At 47.2% G+C, this 22,850-nt stretch overlaps 1 protein-coding gene across 1 annotated transcript in view; it reads left to right on the top strand.

Annotated features, from left to right (window-relative positions):
* Positions 1 to 10,417: 10,417 nt before the first annotated feature.
* LOC147424257 (long-chain-alcohol oxidase FAO4A-like) overlaps positions 10,418 to 22,850 on the top strand; it is a 63,722-nt gene continuing 51,289 nt past the window's right edge. The window contains exons 1-2 of the mRNA XM_086501077.1: positions 10,418 to 10,893; positions 11,193 to 11,462. Coding sequence (XP_086357203.1) covers positions 10,636 to 10,893; positions 11,193 to 11,462 — 528 coding nt within the window. The 5' untranslated portion in view covers positions 10,418 to 10,635. The remainder of the gene's footprint in view (positions 10,894 to 11,192; positions 11,463 to 22,850) is intronic.

The following is a 22,850-nucleotide window of genomic DNA, read 5'->3' as shown; positions in this document are numbered from 1 at the left end:
TTAGCAATAGTGGCTTGGAGCGGCCATCACCTCCTAGAGAGTTTTGAAACGCTACCAAGAAGGGCATAGACAGGTAGTGTGCTACCATTGTAGTGCATGCCTTTTCTAGTGTTTTGAAACGTTGTAGGGAAGGAGGGCTCTAAGTGGCGACTATTGGTTGGTTGTTTGCAAGGCTAAGTAAAGCTGGGTTTTAAACTGCTGGCAAGGGAGACTGGCACTAGAAATCTGCATTCAAGGAGAGTTTTTTTTTGCAAAATGGCATGGCTCTAACAACGACCAACCATTGACAAACACCAACCATCATATGCATGACTGAATTTCTCAAGGAAGTTTTCAATTTGTTTGGATGGGGAATATGAAGCCAAAGGCAAACTCACGAGTTTGCTAGAGGACAAAGGAAAAGGAAAGCTTGACAAGGACAGCAAGGTGAGTGCTCAGTTGGCAGCCTCGATATGCATGAGGTCCGAGAGCCCTTGTTATGAATGCAAGAAGAGGCTTTGTTTGGCTTGAGAATGCAAAGCCAAAGGCAAAAGTATTTCGAGGTTGTTTTAATGTCGATCTTAATTCTACCTTTACATAGTTTACTAAAACATTTATCTCAAAAAGCAACAAATTACAACTTCAAGTTAGGCCAAATTTGGTTGACAAGCCTCCACACCATCAGGTACAGGCATGTACAAATGGGATTGATGGTGAGGGTCATTCGGGCCGTCGAATACATTTTTGTAAATTCGGATTGGTGAGTAAAATCGCGACAAAAAGGAAATTTGGGTATCAAGTAAATTTGGGCAAGCCAAGTGTGCGCGTATGTCGTACATGTCAATGCAAGGACTTGCCGATACACTGTGTGCGAGCCACAAATGGCTCCAAGCACACAACAAGCCTAAACTAGTAAGCTCAAAGATGGCGATGGTATGTCACTCACTGCTCTACGCTTGTTGTCATGGAGGATTCCTCGCCGCAAAGAAGAGGGAGACGCCGCTACCCCGCTCTCAACCGCTTCACCGTCGTCGTGCTGTCGTCGCAATGCTCGATTGCACACACTCTCTCTCTCTCTCTCCCTCCCTCTCTCTCTCTCTCTCTCTCTCTCTCTCTCTCTCTCTCTCTCTCTCTCTCTCTCTCTCGCATGCACACACACACACAAGGAGATGATGATGAAGAAGATGGAGATGGAGCAAGAGCACTCTTCAATTGTACAAATGAGAGAATGAGTGAATTTTAGGTTTCGTTGACTTTTATATGAGCTCGCCCCATTCACACTTGGGCGCCCATGCTTAACCAACTAATCCCTTGAATGTTCCAATTAGAGTGCGCCTCTCATCGGCGATCACTCTTACCCTTTTCATATTGGACCGACAAGCCCGGTACTTGACTCTACCAAGTAAATAATACAATGTCCGTCGTAGGTTACAACGTCCGTCGTAGGTGATAGGGTGTCCATGAGCCGTGAGGGTTAACATGCCTAGCTCCCTTCTTGATGTAGATTCCGTCCTTGGAAGCTATTGAGTTGAAGCTTGTTTGTCGAGGTGGAAGAGCTTTTGAGATGAATGTCCTTAGCCTCCTTCAGTCACTACAAAATCAAACAACATTGGCACAGTAATTGCATTCTCATAAGCAATTAAAAAGCATATGCAGTTGTAGGCAGACAATTTGATTGGTAACAGAATTTTAAACCATTTGTCAGCAATAAACATTAAATTCCAATATAATCAAACGCAGAAACAACTGTAAAGGTAAAAAATTAAATAAGTATGGGGTCGCTAATTTAACGATCGAAAGGCACTAAAGACCGACTATTAATACCATGGGTAAGCTTCTTAATTTTCCCTGGTCAATTAAGTTGTTTAATCGCGAGAGCCAAGTATTTCATGTTCGAGGGCTGACTAGAGGCTATACCTAGAAGACCTTGTAGTTAAGCTACGATCAAAGGAATTTCTCATGAAATCATCGCCTGATTGATTACCTTTTCTTTGACCCCCCAAAAGTCTTTTCTCATTGATTTACTTTTGATGTGTGTGCTTATTTTGTATGCCTTGGGTTTTTTGCTTTTCAAGGAAAAGCGCCCACACTAGGAACCTCTAGGGCTCTAGTACAATAGGCGATACATGTGAGTGGAGTACCAAATCAAGCTAAGGTTTCTCTTCCAGCTTAAGATTTTACATAGTGGCACTTTGATTTTTTGTTTGTTCGTTTTCAGCATTTTAATTTTGTAACTTTGGGGGGTCATATAACATTGTTACCCTCCCCAGGCTCATCACACTAGTGAACTCCCTTTATAATACTTAAGCTAAATGTCAATAGGGACTAAGCCCACTAAAAAGCCCTAGTACATTTCACACAATGCTGTCTAAATTGGATTAAGAACCTAAGTAACCATTAATTATTAGGAAGGCATTCTCCATGGTATTAAGAGAAGATATCTTTTTAAACCTAGACAAGTGATTATGACAAAAAATTACATTGAATTTAATGTTTGATACTAAGCAAATGCGCTGAATATTATTCTACCAATTACAATTAAAGCAGACAAACATGGATGCAAAAAGATAAGGGGCAATGCTAATGGACAAGAAACACCTGTTTGTGTTGATGGTTGCGCTTGATTTGAAAAGTGGATGAGAGAAAGATTCCATGAAGGTCCAAATCCTAACCACAGCAACACGTTGCTATACACACGAGGAAACACAAAGAATACCTCTAGGAGGCACATCAGTGGGAAAAGGTACTTTGCTAATCACTAAACTCTAAAACAAAAACACTCCTATCGTACTAATCTTACCTACCCTCCATCACTCGAGTGATGAGGATCAAAGGTGTTTTATGACATAGGTTTCTGTTTCAGTGTACCGGATGTGAATGTGTAGGTTTGGGTCAATGGTTTGACTTTTATTGTGCATACTCGTTTGCTAATTGCTCTTACTCTTTATTATTTTTGTTTTTTGTGAGTATAAGGCTTTATATATACATTCCCTAAGATTGGGAGATTGAGAGGTCAGGGAGGAAGGTTGAGAGGGGAGTGAGTGAATGATGACTGTCAGTAAACACTCCCCCCTTCCTTGGGTAGATTATACCATTTGAAATGTGCTCATCACCCTTTGAAACCAATTGTTCCAGTTGGTAATAGATGAGGATTTTTGCCAGTAGTTTTCTATTACCTTAGGTGCCTCGTCGAGTTGCAAGGGTGGTAAGGTACTCTCCCAGGATTGAACTTGAAGTGGTTCAGCAGGTGATTCTTGAAAACTGGGAGGTGTGGATTCCTTTGTAGCTTTATGGAGGCCACTATTGTAGGTGGAGGATGTGGAGAAGCTTTTACCTGTATGGATTCATTACATGAGGAGATAGAAGCTTCATGGGACTCCCCCCTTCCTGAGCTAGGTGGAACAAATCGTTCTTTCTTCGGTACCCAAACTAGCTCTGGAGGGGATGTGTAGCATTCTATGATTTTTTTATTTCCGCGATCGTTGATTCGTTTTGGAGCTACAGGATTGGGCTCACATGGGTCGGGTGACAAGTAAGAACACAATCTACGTTTTGGCACCCAGATTTGATCATTTCCTTGATAGTAGCCTTGGGCTTCCAATAGTCGTTTAGGAATCCACCGCCACGTTTCCTTATATTTTTTGGGGCGAGTGGGACGTTTCTTACAAGACTTCTGTTTTTTAGTACTAGCTATGGTCGCTAAAGAAGCTTTAGGGACCCCTTGTATGTTTTCTTCGTTATATTAGGATGAGTCTTGTCAGAAGCTATATGCATTGCTTGTAGCATATTTAAGGGTACGGGCATTTCATCCCCCTCAGGTGTTACCCAGATCGTCCCCCTATTTCCCCAAGTATCTATGGGTGCTGCTAGGTGGACCCAATCCACATTGTTTGACTCAATCATCCTAGGTAGTACATCCATATAAGGAGAATCTTCCCCAACATCAGTGTCTAATTTACACGTGTAACAATACTGCAATGGGGCCGAGTGAACTGTGGTGTCGGATCTATGATCAATTCTAAACCTGTTTCCTAGAGGATGTGCTCGACCAATCACAAGATCCACTCAAATGACAGAATCTTGGAACTGCAAGTAGACATGGTTTTTAGACCAGTCATGCACCATTTTTGCTTCCCTCATGAAAGGACGTCCTCAGATCATCTCTGATGCCATAGTGTGTTTGGAGAAATCCATAACAATAAAGGTAATCCTTATTTTATGTCCAAAGACCTTGATCTCGAGATCTTCTAGCATCCCAATAGGTTTAACAATAGACCCATTGGCCATCTTCAGTACTATGGTTGTGGTCGCAAGGTGAGGTCTTCCCATAGTTTCCCATCAATTTTTAGTCACAATGCTAACCCCAGCGCCACCATCAAGGATTGTTAATCCCTTAGTAGTGATTGGTATGGTCGCATTGGATTCATCACCCTCAAAGTATTGTCCCAACTTGTTAACAGGTATTTCTCTAACAAGGTTCTCATCTAGGTTGGGTTGTGGATCTAAGTGTTCCTCCTCTTTTGGAATCTCACCAACTCCATCCATCTGTGCAAATTGTGGTAGCCCAAACTTCAGTTCTCCATTGAGGAAGGCTCGAAGAGCTGAGACTAGCTAAGGGTCTTTATATAGTTTGGACATGATGGTGGTTCTAACTTCTGAAGACATGAAATCCATCAATTTGGCAATGTTTAACGACACCTTTTTGCCTTGAGTCCCTTGACGTGGGAAAGATGGGATCTCCATTTCTTCGATAGGATCAAGTAGTCCGTGTTGTAAACATTCTTTCCATCAAGAAGTGAGTACGCCCACTTTCCCATGACTTCAAGTCACTTTCTTCTTGGATGACACTAGGTATGGCTAAGGGTCTATGGACTTGGTGAGGTTGTTGTTGCATAGGGAACACGGTGTCTGTAATCTGGATCTGCCTAGGTGCTAGTTCTAGATCCCTTTGGGTATCTTCTACCAAACTCCTTAATTTCTTGACTCGCTCAATCTCCTCTGTAGGGTTTGGATAAGTTCCTATCTTCTTCTTGGATCCCTGCCATTTTTGGTCTCCATGGTTTCACCTGAATTAGAATCTTCTTCAGCATCGTTCATATATACGAGGTCGTCACCAGTCCCTATGTTGGTCTTTGAACTGGGGTCTGACTTCGCTGCTTTTTGCGATCTCTTCCTTCGTGTTTTCTTCTTTTTTTGAGATTGGGCAATTGATGTCGTGTCTCTTTCCTCAAGAATATAATTTTGTTTTTGGAGCATCGATCGTGTGAGTTCGTTTACTGGTACCACATGTGTACTTTGTGATGGCTCCTCGATAACTTCAATCAAGTTTAATGGCGTGATCTTCGATACATTTGGATTATTTTGACATTGGGCAATCAAATGATCTATGCCACATCGATTACACATGAGTATCGGCATTGCAGACGTACTCGATTGATCGGTTTGCATTAGTGTGGCATTCTTTTGTAGCCTAATAGGACACTCGGCTACACGATGTGGACCTCCACACTCATAGCATTGAAGAGGTGGTCTCTTAGCAGTGTAATTGATATTTTGGCCTCTTGCCACAAGGGCAACTACTTGATATACAGGTTTGACTTGTCCCCAATAGTCCTCCATGTAGTATTGTGGACTTTCTTCAAGCACATCCATTCCATAGGCAATATTAGGATCTATATCTTCCTCACAGCCTTCCAACAAGCAATAGATGACTTACAACCCACTTGATTCACAGAAGTGATTCTCGGATGTGGTGGTTGCGGTCCTAGCACTGGAGGTGGTAAGGGTATTGTTTGAACAACATTTTGGGCCCTAGGGACGTTGTGATATTTGTTCAAGAGGTGGGGCTGGCATCAATGCAGGCACTCGAGGTGTGTCTGTCCATGCTAAGGTTAGTCTATTGGCCATCACGCGCTTAAATACTATGCAATCCTTAGCTTGATGACCATACCTCCCACAGGCATTGTAGTTCGCATTGAATTTTACTCTAAAAGTAGGGCATTCACTGGTACTATGCGGTCCATAGCATACTAAGCACCATTGTTGCTCCCATCTTGGATACATATGATTGTTTTGTAGAGCATGATTATCTCTAAGACTCTCTTGAATAGCCTTGGTGAGATCTGCTAAAGTCATCTCAGATATCTTTGGCTCCTTAGCAATAGGCTTTAGGGTCATTGGCTGATGCCCTGATGCTTGCGAGCTAATAGATTTAGGCTCAATAGACACTCTTTCTCCTTGAACCATTAAATTATCCTCCAATTGGATCGCATTGGTGGTGACTCCTTCCCAAGTGGTGATACCTCTAATGACTAGGCCATTATAGATATCCTCATGTCATAATCCTCGAATGAATCTATCAAGCAATTGATTATTATTGAAGCGCTCATTTGGATTACAACGAGAATTCAAATGCTTCAAGCGACTAATAAAGTCTCTCACCGACTCTCCTTCCTCTCGTTGGGCTTTCTGGAGCTGAGAGGCTACACCCCAAAACACTCCCTCTCGTATGTATTCTTTCAAAAACAATCTCCTAAGAGTAGGGTAAATCGTTTTTTCTTCCACCCTTAGGGTTTTATACCAATCCCCTACCTTCCCACTTAAGGTTAGGCTTAAAGCATTACTCTTATGCAAGTCATTGCGGTCTCCTAGAGAATCGCATATTTGTTCAAACACTTCGAGATGATTTCTCACATCCCCGTCTCCACTAAATTTTTGTGTGAGCTTGGCTATTCGTACTGCCTTACTTCTAGGCTCTCTATCAGGCGTGTTACGCATATTCTCAGCAATAGATCGACCAATAGCTTGAGCAAACGTTGCCAAGTCACCTAAGTGAGCAGGCACCGTGGGTGAAGGCGCTCCAGAGACTACATGTGGAGTAGGTATTGGCATTGGGATTCACATAGGAAGCCCTTGGGTTCCACATTGGGTACGATGTTGTGCCATGTGGTGGCCCAAAGTTCATATGTGTGGCCCTAGGCATAGTAGACGTCGGATGTGACATGCTAATGCTAGCCGGTATGGTCCCATGGAAATAAGAACTTGGGTGTTGTGGTTGTGGAGCATAGGTATTTGAAACCATGGGAGGAGTAAGGACTACATGAGTACGAGGACCCATGGGTGTATACGATTGGTACACACTTGTAGGTACTGTTGCAGGCATTGAGCTACCATGTAGTGGTGCTTTACTAACAAATGAGGTCCATGGCATATTTCTCGGCATGCCTATCACTCGGGTAGGCATGGTAGCTGTGGTGTCATCAAGGGAAAGATGAGCTAGACTTGGAAAGGTAAAGCTATCACTTGTGGGCTCAGATTGCACCGAGACCCCTGGCGAAACAACATATGGGGGATCCATCGGACTTACCGAGGGAGTCTCCATTTGCGATAAGGTCGGTTGTTTAGCCTTCCCTGTATCCAAGAATCTCATGAGACCCGTTGAAGGCATGTTGATCCCCTTGTTCTGTCTCTCTAACTCAATGACTCTATGGATGACCTCACAAACTCTTTGTTGATCATCCTCCACACTAGTAGCGCCCATTGTAGATTGTAGGACATCTAACCAACCCACGTGATAGGTGTGACCTGTGTATAGGTCGGTTAGAGTTTCCGTTTGTAGTTCGTACTCCCATTTCTCATTTAAGAACGCTCCATCTAGGATTGAGGTGCTAGGGGTGTCCTTTGAGCTAGATGCAATGTTGCTTTCTAGGGGTTGGCCCTTAGCGGTTGCTAAGTCAGGAGCACTCGATTGCTCTCTTAGCAAGGATATTGACATAGGGGCTTTCGCTTTTAACTCTCTTCGTTGCTCCGTCTTGCGTAAGCTCTCAACTTACTTTTCCCTAGCCGCAATGATATATCGCTCAACCTCTTGCACTTCGGTAAGGCTTCTACCATTCGGGTCTTGGTGTGTACTATCTTGGGTCCCCGCTGAGGGCCCAGAACCTAAGGTAGGTGGATATTGAGAACTCGCGTCAGCCTCCATCTCTAGCACACGACCAAAGCGCAGATGCATGTGCCTTTGGCACCCTACAAGCGTCGGCGAATAACCTTGAAGGTTAACCGCTTACTTTTTTAGGTGTCCGTTTTCACTCGTTTTATTTTTATTTTTATATGTTTTTTAATGTTTTTAATGTTTTTTAATGTTTTTAATGTTTTTTAATGATCGATTTTTTTGATTAAAGTGTGTGATAGCTCGAAACAAGCGTATCACTCAGAGGGTTGTGGTGTGCTTTACAACACAACGTTCGGACACATGAAGCTCCGTTGGTCCTCAAAAAAATCGATTTTTAGCTACGTGTGAAGCTAAAATACGTAATTTTAAAGGGCGACTGAGGCCTGAGCCTGAGCGTGAGCTTGGGCTTGGGTCTAGGAGATATTGCCGATCCCGGTCCTACCTTTAAAAATTTATTTATTTATTAATAAAAAGGATAAGGTCGTCGCAGCCTGCGTGAGAGCACACACACACACTCTACCTACCTACTTACAACTAATACACCTACTGTTACACACTAACACACTTCATTAGCTTTCACAGATCTACTTCCTACTTACTGTACTTTGCATTACACAGAACTAACAACCTTACTTCCTTATGACAGAGAAAAAACACAGTACCTTTGAAAACTCCATTAACAAAGAAATACACAGTAGCAACACAAAATCCTTCTTCTCAACACACACACCCTCCTTCCTTACCTTTTCTACAATTGAAATTGCACCTCAAAAGAAGCACAGAGTGCCATTCAAGCTTAGTGTATGGCATTCCCCAGCAGCGGCGCCAAAAATGTGCGCGTCTGTCGCACGTGTCAATGCAAGGACTTGCCGATACACTGTGTGCGAGCCACAAATGGCTCCAAGCACACAACAGCCTAAACTAGTAAGTTCAAAGATGGCGATGGTGTGTCACTCACCGCTCTACGCTTGCTATCGTGGAGGATTCCTCGCTGCGAAGAAGAAGGAGACGCCGCTACGCCACGCTCAACCGCTTCACCGCCGTCGTGCCGTCGTTGCAATGCTCGATTGCACACACTCTCTCTCTCTCTCTCTCCCTCTCTCTCTCTCTCTCTGACGCATACACACACACACACAAGGAGATGAAGAAGAAGAAGATGGAGATGGGACAAGAGCACTCTTCAATTGCACAAATGAGAGAATGAGTGAATTTTAGGTTTTGTTGACTTTTATATGAGCTCGTCCCATTCACACTTGGGCGCCCATGCTTAGCCAACTAATCCCTTGAATGTTCCAGTTAGAGTGCGCCTCTCAGCGGCGATCACTCTTACCCTTTTCCTGTTGGACCGACAAGCCCGATACCTGACTCTACCAAGTAAATAATACAACGTTCGTCGTAGGTTACAACGTCCGCGTCGTAGGTGATAGGGTGTCCGTGAGCCATGAGGGTTAACACGGGGTTAACACCAAGCTTATTTTGCAACTTGCACATCGAACCCACGACTTGCCCCGTGCAATGCATGAGCTGTAACCACCACGCTCGGATGCATTCATTGAAGAATAGAATGTTTCAAAGAATTACATTGTAAGTGTGAACCGATTTGAAAATTCGAGACCCGATCCCACAACCTACAATGCATGCATATCACGACTTTTCACCTCCACCCTTGATCCCATTTGAGCATGTTCGTGCCATATAGTGTTCTAGTAACTTTTTCATGATTACCATTGAAACAAACTTGACTAGTACTCCCTTTATCATAGATCCTCTTTGCAACCTTTCAAAATACAGGATGTAAATAAAAAACCTAATAAATGTTACAAACACAACCCTAATCTACTTTTGCATTGCACTTTCCTAAGAGCTGAGTCTCACTATGGGCCTGTGGGAGTAGCGGGGGAAGTAAGAACCCTTTTTAGGAAATCTCAAAATTTGCTCCAGAATCGTAGAAGTCCTGTTGTGGTTTCACTAACCATTCAAAAACGTCGAGATTAAGCTATATTGCAAGGCAACAATGAAGTAGCACAACTTTTGCAAGATCAGGCCAATCATTATAGTTGCTTTTCAGCACTGTTCTCGCCAGCTACATTACAAGAGGCTTCCTCCCTTTTGTGTGCGACCAACTACCTCCTACCACACTGTCAGCGCTACTAGCCATGGCACGGCCCGCGGCTCTAACAGGCCACGAGATCCTTCACCTTGTTTTTTGAGCACTGCGAGCCTCCACTAATTGCACCTCAAAAGGGTGCAATTGCCCTCCCATTTCGTGGGCGTGTGTGTGATCCCATCAAATTACAATTACCTTATTATTAGGATAATCATTTTTCTAGCGGGACTCGGCTCTGAGTGGAAGAGGACTTCATTAAATGTGAAGGAATATGATCGTGCTGTGCACGGGAGTAGCTTGTAGGTAAAAGTACACACGATCGGTAAAGAAGAGCAGAGTTGTTGGTTTGCGATTCGCGAATATTGTGATAAACATCGACGTTTTGAAGTTGAAGTTCACGGCTTAACTACACATACGAAAAGAAAAGGAGAGCACAAACCGACCTCATTGAGAGCAGCCAGCTCTGGCATTTATTCTTGAGAACCCCTTATTGCTACGTACCAGCTGACCAGCCTCCAGCCTCTGAGGGCAAGCCAATCCCCACCCATCCCCATACCATTTTCTCTCCTGCTGCAATACGGTTTCCCAGCTAGCTTCAATGGCTCAAAGCAATCCACCCACTGTTGGTGGCGAGACGAATGTGGTGAACGCTAATGAACCTCATCCCTTGCTCAGAGGTGGGCAGCCTCCGTATCCACATACCTTCTCTCCGCATCAGATGGAGGTCCTCACAGCTGTGTGTGATAGCATCTATCCTATGTCCTCACCTTGTCCAGCTCAAGAAGGCAGTACAGTGGCTCAAGAGCATGGCTTCCGACCCTTGTCGTCCTCAGCTTTGTTGCATGTCTCGGAGCATGTAAGTGTCAAAATTGTGTTAAATTTGTCCAGTCTATGAAGCCGTTGGCCTTTTTATTCTCGCTCAATGGCTCCCAGCATGTGTTCTTGCTCTCCATGGGTAAAGGGGCACCCTCTTTATGCTGGTTTGCCTCTGTTAGCTCTCTCTAAGGACATGGTGGGAGTATGTCGTTTTGTAAAGCAATGCTAACAAGATAGCATTTTGTTACTGCTGTTTTATCAAGGTTTACTTCTTAAAAGTAGCTCTCTTTAGAGATGTTGACTTTCTGATGTATTAAGCTCGCAGCGGTAGATGTGCAGGTTGCAGGTTTTTTGCACAAAGTTTTGAGGCCGCTCCAGTTGACTATGATAGGCTTTTTCTTGTTCTTGCTTTCAACCAGGCTTGGGACACTTGCTCTCTGTGGCACCAATGCTCTTGCCAAAGAATTCCCTTTTGTCAAATCTTTCCCGAAGCTGCCCTCTTTTAAACGAGAACAAAGCATGCGTGGTTGGGCCGTGAGTCGGTTTACTTCCATCCAAGTCATCTTCAAGGCCCTAAAAGGTGCTGTTGGATTTTGTGTCTTTGCCAACGTAAGCTTCTTCTCTTATACATTACAATCATACATGTAATCATCATCAGTTTGGATGTACGCAACAAATTTACCTTTCTTGTAATTGATTGCTACTTGTAGAGTACTATTTGAATCAACGAGGAGTTTTAGCATCTTTTAAGAAGTCAACAACTAACGCTAGAAGGTTGTATCAGCTCATGCTCAACAAAGTGCCTCTTGATGAGCGCTTGGAGCCATGATGATAGGCTTGATGACTTGTGTTGGTTTAGGATGTCGAGAGGCCTAAGACTGCCCTAGCAAGCACTCAACTTTTGATTGTTCTCTCCACGTTTGCTCAATGTGGACAATGTTTAACCTATCTCTTCTTATATGGTTAAGCATTAAGTTCATGTGCTTCGATTACATGCGTGTTAGTAATCACATATGAAGTAATAAAGCACAGTTCTTCACAGTGGTATTAGAGTGATTTTTTTTCCCGGGGCCCGAAGGTTGTGAGCCTCTCACCCTCTCCATTACCCTACCCTCTTCTCAGAGTTGTATGGAAGTAGAAGAAAGATGGAGCCCTTCTCTCGAAAGTCCCATGAGGTAACTCTTACCCTAAACTATTTGTAATACATAAATAATACAGATATACAGAGGATGGCATACTTGATGTGCGTGCTGAAATTTCCTGATGGAAGCCTCGCGATGCGCCTCTTCATCGAGTTGTGCCTCTTGGTAGCCGTCGGTTGGTACCTCTTCGAGTGCCCTTTCCTCGGGTGACACCCTTTCGCACCCGCCCCCTTCACGTGAAACGGCACCAGACAACAGGCTGCCACCTTTTTCCCGAGTGCTCACACCCTTTCTCTCTCGCTAGCACCCCTTCCCCAAGAGCCATGCCCCTTTGTGCAAATCGATGGGCTGCAATCACTGGGCTGCTTTTCTGAAATTGTCACGGACCCCTTCGCCGGTGCTCGCGGCTCTTCGCAGAGAGCCATGCCCTTGTTCAAAGCATTGGCCTGAAATCGATGAATTGCTGAAATCGCTGGCTGAATTTCTGCGTTTCTGAAAAAAATCCCATGCTGGCAACCCTTCGCCTGGCTCGCAATCTGTCAACTGCCCCTTGCGCAATCGCTGAAGTGCTGGCTGAATTCAGTGCTAGCATGCTGATCGCTGCAACCCTTCGTTGGTTTTTTTTAATGTAAAAAAAAAAAACGAAGCGTATGGTTTCATACACTATTAAAAAAAAAAAGCATCAGCAGTGCATAAATTTTATGCCATTGGATACATTTAATTTAATGGTTTAATTGGCCAGCCAACCACTCATTCTGAAAAGCACCCTTCCCTTGAACTTATGTAATAAAAAAATAATGAAAGCAAGCAGCAAGCATTTCCATGCTGCCCATCTCTCACCCTCTGGCACTGGTCCACTGGGTGGCCTCTGTGCACTATTGGAACTACACCCATGGCAGTTCATGAGTTCGGGGTACCTATCCCATATCTCTCGTACGTAGACGAGGTTCAACACGGAGATTTTCCTACCCCAAAGTTGGAACTTGTTCCAGAGTTGGTATCTATGGCATGTGCCGGAATTACCCGTTCCAGCTCCCGAAGTATCAGTCCTTAAGCTTATTTGGAGAAACAATCACTTTCTCTAAGCAATCGGCATTGCCCAATCTATCACGATTGTGACTTATTCTTTGTCTTTGTATTACTTTTTTCACTTGATTCTTTTGCAGATACGAAGACGTACTAGATTAGAGACCCTGTTCTCGAAAGGATGTGTCTCTTCGCTCAAGAGTCGCACCTATTCGGCGAATAGCCATGCCTCTTCAGCGAATGGCTGCACCTTTACGCGGAAAGGTCACGGCTCTACAACAGAAGGACAAGACTATTGGCCTAGAGTTATGTCTCTTGACCTATGGTCATGTCTTTTCATCGTGTCTCTTCGGTTTCTATATAAGAACGCCCTTGTAACAGATTTCAATCAATCAAAACACATTCAGTGTCTTGAGTCTTTGTCTCTAGTTCTAGTTCAATTTCAATTTTTATCTAAGTTCAGTTATGAATAAACACACATAGTAAGAGTGTTCTTCACAGCGGTATCATAGCAAATTTTTTTCTTGGGATCTGAAGGTTGTGAGCCTCTCATCCTCGCCGCTACCTCTCTCCCCTTTCCCGGAGTTGCATGGAAGTAGAAGAAAGGTGGTACATACACATACCAACATGAGGTAATATGAATTTTATTCTAATTCCATTACGTAAATAATGGACAGAAACACAGATGTGTTTGTGTGGCGTACCCGGTGCACTTCATGTACCCTTCCGTCAGGTTGTGCCCCTTCGCACCCGTGTGCTGGTGTTAGGTGTAGCGGAATGAATGTTTGCGCTTTGCTCAAGATGAGTGCTCCGAACTGTGCTTAAGGTTCCTTTTGTTCTTATGGAAGGTAGGGCCTTCCGTTCTTAATGAGAGAACTATGATCACAAACAAAGTGAATGGACACTGTGCGTGCAAGTGTATGAGGTTGAGAGATAGAGAGAGAAGAGATATACGACACCAGAGACAACGTAAAACCGTCCTCCGAAGGCCCCACTCTCGTCGGTGAGAGTGGTCTACTATTGATTGCACAAACTGAATGCATGGGACTGATGCAAGTCTAGGCTATGTCGGCGATGACGACGGTGATGACGAGACCGACCTAAGGGCTGAAATCTGCAATCTTTTATCTGCTGAATTTTGACTCTATGTCGATGACGATGTCGATGGCGACGATGCGAAGACGACGCGTTGAAAACACAGATGCTGAAATCTGCGTTTTCCGGGCTGAAACTGCGAACTTTGCGGGATCTGATCGTGCGGCGAGGATCTGCTGCGGGAAGGTGAGATCTGCGAGGTTCGGGACTTCTTCTGCGATGTCTAAAGGCTGAAAACTGAAAACGCTGATGCTTCTTGATGTTCTGTCGCGATGATCTACAAAAACGCTGAGGTTGTGCTGCAAAATGCTGAAATTGGTCCTGCTGTCGCCGTGGTTCTGCAAATGCAAAACGCTAGGCTGATCTGTTGTGTCGTGATGACGCCGGGGCTGATCTGCTTTGCACAAAACGCCAGGGCTGATCTGATGCAAAAACGCTAGGTCTTCTGTGGAGAGAAAACGCTAGGCTACTGAGGGGGTTGGTCTTTCTGAGAAGTTGCCTGCTGAGCTTGGCTCCTGTTGCCTCTTCTGCCATTTAGTGCTAGTCTAGGTTTGCTTATATACAAACTTACTCAATTTGCCCTACCTACTTTCCAACAAAAGTCACATAAAAATAATAAGTGAAAAATGTCAAAAATAGGCTAAATGCACTGGAAAATTCCCCTGATGGATTCTGATGGGAATGCTTTATGATCATGCTGTGTGCAACCAGAGGATATGCATCTCCACTAAGTGTCTGGGCATGCACGGTCTATGAATAGACTCACAAAAGTGTCAGATCACTTCTAACTTTAGATTGACTTGACTGACTGAACCCTGATCATGTTGTAGCTTGTCCACGGACACATAGGGTTAGATGTGTCATGTGACATCCCCTCCTTTTCAAAGTGAGGTACTGGTACCGAACTGTATGGCGTCGAGGGAGATCGCCAATAGCATCTGGAATCTTGGAAGGGACTCTTCGCCGGCCCACTTTGAGGTGTGGGTCGTGCAGGACTTGAATTTCATAAAGGTCTGCAACGCTTGGTTCTTTGGGCCGCGCCGAAAGTGACACATAGTCTTCTGTGGCTCCTTCAATGCTTCAACTTCGTCGAGTGTCATGCTTCTTTCTTCTTCAAGAATCTCCATGGCTGAAAATTCCTGAAACCACTTCCAACACAAAACCATGAACATACCTATTCCATGTAAAGTGAGTGGAAAAAATCTTGTCTTCCTCAAAGACTGTGCATGCAATGTAGATGAACAAAGAGACGGAGTGCTAAACCGTTCACCACATACACGCAAACAATGAGATCGAATCTTTCTTTTATGATCTAAAGCAATCAACTGTGATGCTCAAAAGCCCCATAGGTCATAAGATTCTCCCCTATCACTACCCGACCGGCCGTCCCCAAGCTCGCTACTGTTGCACGCTCCCCCCCCCCCCCCTGCTGCGCCATCGCTGCCCCTCCTCCCGCCCCCCTCGCCCTCGCGCATCCTCTAGCCCCCGCACTACCCTCCCTCCCCTTCGCGCTGCCTCCTGCCACCCCACGTTGCCCCCCCGTCGCCCTCACACTGCCTCCCTCACCCTCGCGCTGCCTAGCCCAACCCGCCCCTCCCCCGCCCTTGTGCACTGCTGCCAGCCGCCCTCGCCCCGTGTCGCCCCCCCCCACCCGTCCGCTGCCCTCCCCCCCCCCCCTAGCCGCTTCTTCCCCACCCCGCCTGCATCCTCTTGTCTCTCGCTCGCCGCTCTCTCCATCCCCCCCCCCCCCCCTCCCGTCGTCCTGACTGTTCCCGAAGGTCTTCTACACCTGGCTCTGCAGCATTTCTTCTTCAGACGAGTGCTCGGTGTACTCGGTTGCAGACTTCCTTCACCGTCCGCTTCTTCGACTCAGCAGTAGACACAGATGGAGGCCTAGCTCCGCCACAGAGGGACTCGCCTGAAGCCCCCTCGCTCGACCCCGCTGAGCCCACCATTCGACTTGCTCTTTCGCCGACAGAGCAAGCGAGCCTTGCCGCAGAGGAGAGCTGCGAGACCTTCTCCAGGCCCGCCTTCTCGTAGAGGTGGGCAAGATCTTGGATGTCCAGATTCTCGGACGGGGGTACTACCAGATCGAGTTTGAGACTTCCGAGATGGCCTCCAAGGTCATAGCTATGAGTCCACTGGCCATCCGAGCATCACGCGCCCACTTTCGACAGTGGCGACATGGTTTTGACCCGACTTCGAATGTGCTCGTAGAGGAGGCAGACATCCCCATCTCAGTTTGCTTTCCGGGTTTACGGAGGAAGTACCTTCCACTTCTCTCCAGGATTGGCTCCGCCATCGGGACTGTCCTGGAGACACCTCGTACGGCAGCATCAGTAGCTGCCAAGGTGGCTGGCATCCCTTCAGTTCGAGTTTTGGTCAGAGATACCCACACGCTCCCGAAGGTCATCCTTCTGTCTCGGGTGAGTGGGGGTTGGTTTAGATAGAGTGTGGAGTACTCGGGTCTCCCGAACCAGTGCTTCATTTGCAGACAGATGGGCCACCTAGCGAAGGCCTGTTCACGGAGGAGGCTACGACTTGCACCTCATCCTCAGCCCCAGCCTGCCAAGGCTGGGCCGCAGCTACAGCCAGCGGCACAGCGCACAGATTCAGAGCCATCCTCCGAGCCTGGGGCTCCAGTGGAGGAGGGGTGGCAGCAGGCCCGTGGCCGTCGACGCCAGGGGCCACAGCAACAGCCTGGCACTCAGAGTGGCCCTCAGGTGCCTACTCAGCAGCAGTGGGTTCCCACGGGGAACCGCTTTGGTCCTCTTGAGCAGGAGGAGCCCCCTACGCCAGCCTCCACCTCAGCTTCACCCTCGCCAGCCGCCCCACCTTCAGATTTCCCCTCCTCCTCCACATCCCCTCCCCTGCCCTCTGCTCCCGCCTACTCCCCTCCTCGCCCTCCTCTCTCTGTCGCCCCACCCCGCTTCTCTTCTCCTCCGGCCCCCCTAGTTCCTTCTCCCCCTCCTCCTGCTCCAGTACCACAGTCGACTCAGGAGACTGGTCCCTCGCCGGCGGCTAGGAGATCTCTTGGCAGCGCCTTTGCCACGAGTCGCCTAGCGAGAGAGGGTCAGCCCTTCTTGCGGTCCCCTCTGCAGATTCAGACATCTTCCCTTGCAGCTATCCCTCGTGGTCTGACGAGCATTGACCTCCGACGCCGCTGGGATTTCTTCGACTACGGGTTCACTCGCTTCCTCGGCGATTCCGCAGCAGACCACGAGGCAGCCTGCTTCAGGGTCCACGCTTTGTTCCTCGCCGCTAGGGGAACAGAGGCCTTGGACTCAGCAGTTGGTTTCTCCTTCCCCCTCTGTGGGAGGACCGAGAGAGAGTGGTCCCTAGACTCAGTGGTGGGATGGTTGCATACACAGGTTCTTGAGTTCTCTCACCACATGGGAGAACTTGGAGTTACAGATTTGCTGCAGACTTTGTGGCCACTGGCCAAGTTTGCGGAGACACCCCCAGACTCAGCAGGATGTAGGCACATTGTGGTGTACTTTTTTGCTGATACGCAGTGTTTGCCTTGCTATGTATACATTCATGAGGACTCCTGGACAGAGGAGGTTGCTTTACGCACGGCTCGCTCTGCTTGGGCTTAGGCCAGGCACTCACTGCAGTCTCGCCTATCTAGAGGACGCTCGGATGCGGATTACTCCCCATCCAAGCCAGCTTCGAAGATAGCCCGTCTTGCTGCTGCGGCAGCATCTGTTCTCTCTCGCTCCCCATGAGGATCGTCTCGTGGAACGTGCAGGGACTAGGTGGGCCCTAGTTTCAGCGACAGCGGGGCCAATTGCGTCAGGAGCTTCAGCGTTGCCTTGTGGGAGGAGAGATTGATCTCCTTATGCTTCAGGAGCACCATTTGTCTGAGAGCCGCATTTGGCGATGTGGTCAGATTTTGCGTGGACGGTATGATACCTTTTGGTCAGTTGCTTTTGGACATGGAGGCATCCAGGGTGGGGTATGTATGACTATTCCGGACTCATTGCAGCAGGCCATTGTGGGCAGAGGGATTATTGTGCCAGGCAGGGCTCAGTGAATTACTATGCAGCTTCAGGGTGGCCTTGTGGGCTTCCTGAACATCTATGCGCCCAATGTGGCGAGTGCTCGTGTAGAGTTTTGGTCACAGATTGTCGAGTCTTTGCCACAGGTTGACCATTGGTGTGTAGGAGGGGACTTCAACATGTTGGAGGACCCTTCTGACAGGATCGGAGGCAGCCATGCTATTGTGCATGGAGTCGAGTTAGCAGCTTAGGAGAGGTTGTGTATGACTTTGAGGGTCTCGGATACATGGCAGCATTCTGGCTTTGTGAGGCCTCCAGAGAGTCTTGCCTTCTCTAGATCGGACCGTAGAGTGGGAGGAGTGAATCTATCGCGGATAGATCGCTTCTACACTAGTGACCACTTCAGTGACTTGGGGGGCTCAGTGGGCATCCTGGCAGGGACATCCTTCTTGGACCATGCACCAGTGATCCTCACAGTGGCAGACAGGCAGAGGAGTGGGAGCACGATGCTTCGCATCCCAGTGCGGGTCTTGTTGGACTCAGCACTCAGAGAGAGGGTAGAGGCTCTCTGGACAGAGGGCATGGATAGCCAGGCTCTACCTGCAGACAGAGTGGCCTTAGGCCTAGCTAAGCTTAGCCACTTTTTTCTACAGGAGTCTCTGGCTCGACGGGCTGCAGCGAAAGAGGAGCAGTGTCTCAGACGAGGCATTGCTTCACTACAGAGGATGCAGGAGCAGCATCCAGACAGTCCATGGTTGGAGGAGCAGTTACATCAGGCTCGACAGGAGCTTGCTTGCACAGAGGAGAGGCGCCATGAGTTTGCCTTTCACCGACAGGCATCTCAGTGCACTCAGTTGGGTGACAGAGTGACGTGTTTTTTTTGAGACAGTGGGACCTCGGCACTCGCATGCCAAGGTCAATCAGTTGAGGAGACCAGATGGGTCAGTTGTTTGTGAGCCTGAGGATATGTGTGCAGTTGCTACTGACTTTTACCGTGAGTTACTGTCGGCTGAGCCCCAGTCAGAGAGACAGGATGCATACAGGGAGAAGGTTTGGGCACAGATGCCTTGTCTTGTGACTGAGGAGATGCGCCAGAGGCTAGAGATACCTCTTCAGCTTGAGGAGCTGCACACGGCTCTTAGGGCCCTCCCTCGTGGTAGCTGTCCAGGTGAGGATGGGCTGACTCCCAGTTTCTTCTTGGAGTACTGGGACCTGCTTGGCCCAGATCTGTGTAGTGCCTTTCAGTACATTCTGCTCACAGGAGTGATGCCGGATAGCATGAGTGAGGGCCTGATTTACCTCATTCCAAAGGAGGGTGGCTCCTTGGATGAGATTCGACAGTGGTGCCCCATCACCATCCTAAACTCAGCCTACAAAATTCTTGCCAAGGCTCTGAGTTTGAGGATTCAGCCACTTTTGGAGAGCCTTATACATGGGACTCAGACAGGTTTTGTCAAGGAACGCAGTATCCTTGACAACATCTTCACCTTCTGGGAGGCTTCTGCCCTGGCACGACTCCGTGGGGAGGACCTTGTGATTCTTCTTCTCGATTTTGAGAAGGCATACGACAGAGTTGACTGGGACTTTCTAGAGGGCACGCTACGCAGGATGGGCTTCTCAGATGCTTGGATCAGAGGGGTGTCAGCTTTGTACAGACAGGCTCACAGTCAGGTGCTTTTGGCAGGCGGTAGAGGTGAGCGCTTCATCCTCACACGATCGGTCAGACAGGGTTGTCCTCTTGCCCCCTTTCTCTTTCTGTTCTATGCGGAGGCGATGAGTAGATTTTTGGTGTCACAGCAGGTTGGTCTGAGGGGCTTAGCACTCCCTGTACGGGGAGATGAGCTTTTGGACGCTGAGTTTGCTGACGACTCGGCCTTGTACTTAGAGGGCCAGGAGGCCAATTTACACAGATGCGAGCAGGCTTTGGAGACCTTCTGCTGTGCATCGAGCGCACTGATCAACTGGAGAAAGACAGTGGCTTTCTCGGTTGACAGTGCTCCTGAAACCGGCCTGTTCAATGCAAAAAGGGCGGTAGACTTTACTTTAAACCTTGATTTAGCTTTCACCCATTATTAGTCGTCTATTTTACCTGTACTTTCAAGACACATCAAAGGGGAGAGGGATACAGGCTGCTAAATTGCACCTGTATGAGTAGACGGACACCAGATTGGCCCCTAACTTAGGCGCCCCTTTCGGTATTTCTTTATTATTCAAAAGAGGGAATAAACGCTGTGGTTCCTACAAGCTGCCCCGCACAAACTCGGCTGAATTTCCACTGTTCCAGCCCGATTTCGGCAGCATAACTGTACTAGAACCCTTCACGGTCAGTATTCCCACGCATTGACTGACTTTCCCGACGCATACGGGCACTTTGCAAAACCTGGCGAGAATCTGCAGCACGCTGAATTCTCTGTTTTCAGCCCTGAAAATACGCCAGATCGCCTGTACAGCGGTCCCCTTGCGTCCCCGAACCTCCTGGGGGTATTAGGGTCCGTTTAGGGCCAAAACCCTAAACCTGCAAAAATACACAGCAGGCTGTAATTCACTGTTTCGGGCTCCGTTCCGCGTGCCGGTCGCATCCCTAGCAAGTCCTCGAGCTCCCGCACCTGTAGGGCTACTTGCCCTTTGAATCGGACGAGATTTCTGGCGTGAAACCTCTCCGAATTCACCTGTACCTGCGGGGGGATTAGCCGCTAGCTAATCCAGTACCTGTGCAAGAGGCTCTTGCCTCGGCAATCGCGCATGAACCCACACAACTGTACATTGGTCAAATGAAGAGCCCACTAGAGGGGCATAACATACTGCCAAAGGGGAGAGAGAGGGCAGTGCGTAGCGTGCAGGGCATCACTCCTGGCACCGCACTGTGCATAAGAGGGAAAGCAAGCACTCCATAGCTCTTAACCTGTGACAGAGACTTGCAAAATGAGCCTCCCAGCTATAAATCACGTTTTTGCCTTCTCTATAAGTAGTAAACTGGCCTCAGAGTGCCAAGTGTCACTCATTTGTGCATTTTCCCGCTTTAGACCCTCGGGTCTAAAAATATCTCACCTGCAGCCTCTGTTGACTTGGCCACAGAGTAACAAAATGATCCCCATGTCAAACTGCACGTAATGACGCGAAGACATTTTCAGGTCCCAAAATAGCAGTTCCCTAAATTTTAGGAGATGCTGCCATTATATCTTTCTAGGTCATCCGACCCTCTTTGTACACTGTGGCCACATCCAAAACTGAAATGTAGCCTCTGTAGCAAAGGATTCCACTTTGGCTAGTCAATGACCCCACTTGGCTAACCATAGTCCTTGTCCAACCTTAGTGCTCTCTTGCCCTCAGGCCCGGACTCCCTCTGGACAGTTCCACACTAGCTATGCAATGCAGGGCAGTTAGATTTCCCGAGGGGTGTTTCCAAAAAGTGAAAGTAAATAGATAATAAGAAAGAAATCAACAAAAAGGATAGATAGTAGTCACACGCTGGTGACATACCCCCCTCTTGAAATCTCAAACGTCCTCGTTTGCATCTATGTCGTCCATGCTTACTGTCAACACTGATGTATTCAACACATGTCGACACATATACGACACATACATGCTCATTGTCAACCCTGGTGTATTCAACACCTCGTCGACTCATGTATTGCCTGCGTGTGAACCCTGTCCCAATGACATAGTGGTAGCTTCGCACTCTGCCATTGCTTTGAGTCACTAACTTTCCAATGACAAAATGGTAGCTGCACATTTTGCCACTGTCTTATAGTACACGTTGGATCCCGTAACACTTTCGAGCATACCCAAACCGACAGTTTAAGAATGCAGTTACACATGTACTCTTTAATAGAAGCAATCACTGTATCCTTGACAGACTGACAAGAAATACTCACTTCTATAGCACTAACCAAACTTTTGGACATTCCATAAGAGCAATTGCCAAACTGACAATCTGTACAGCTCTAACATTCATGTAACAGGTATTTGATTTGAGCTCACTTTAAATACCATGTACATCATTTGTTTCAGAAGCCATTGTCACACTGACAATCCATGTAGCTTTGAAACTCAAGGGGTCAAGGTAGGTTGCAAATCGAAGGCTTCCAGGTAAAGTGATAACACAGTTGGTGACTCTGCAAGTTCACCTTCTTCCATCCACTTAGCATCCATTGGTGGATAGTTTCTGAACTTTACCAAGTAACGCCTAGCAACCTTGCCTTTCACTTTCCTTTCTTTGTGTGCCAAAATCTGTTCCGGGACCAAGATCTCGTCAAGTTCCTCGACTTCCGGCTGATCTTCAGCTGGCATATCTTCTGGCACATCACCCACATAGGGTCTGAGAAGACTCACATGAAACGCATTGTGAATCTTCCAACTGTCAGGCAATTTCAGCCTATATGCAACATCACTGATTATGTCGCACACTTGAAAAGGCCCATAGTAACGCATGCTGAGCTTTGGAAAGAGTCTTTCCTTGCCCTTCATCTTCTTTAACCTTGCCTTTTCAAACCGTAGAAGCACCCAATCACCAAGTGAATATACCACTTCACGACGGTGACGATCAGCTGCTTTCTTTTGCTTTGCCTGAGTCCTTTCTAAGGCCACTTTGACCTTCTTGTACATTTCATCCATGTCCTGAACATACTTATCTGCTTCAAATATCTTGTCCTTTGTATGCAGTATGGGAGGAACTTTCTTGCCACCTTCAACTATCTCAAAAGGTGCCTTGCCAGTTGATGAATGCACTGTAT

The sequence above is a fragment of the Adiantum capillus-veneris genome, chromosome 26 (assembly GCF_014529385.1).
Source record: "Adiantum capillus-veneris isolate H3 chromosome 26, ASM1452938v2, whole genome shotgun sequence".
Classification (NCBI taxonomy): Eukaryota; Viridiplantae; Streptophyta; class Polypodiopsida; order Polypodiales; family Pteridaceae; genus Adiantum; species Adiantum capillus-veneris.
This window is presented reverse-complemented; position numbering and strand designations above follow the sequence as displayed.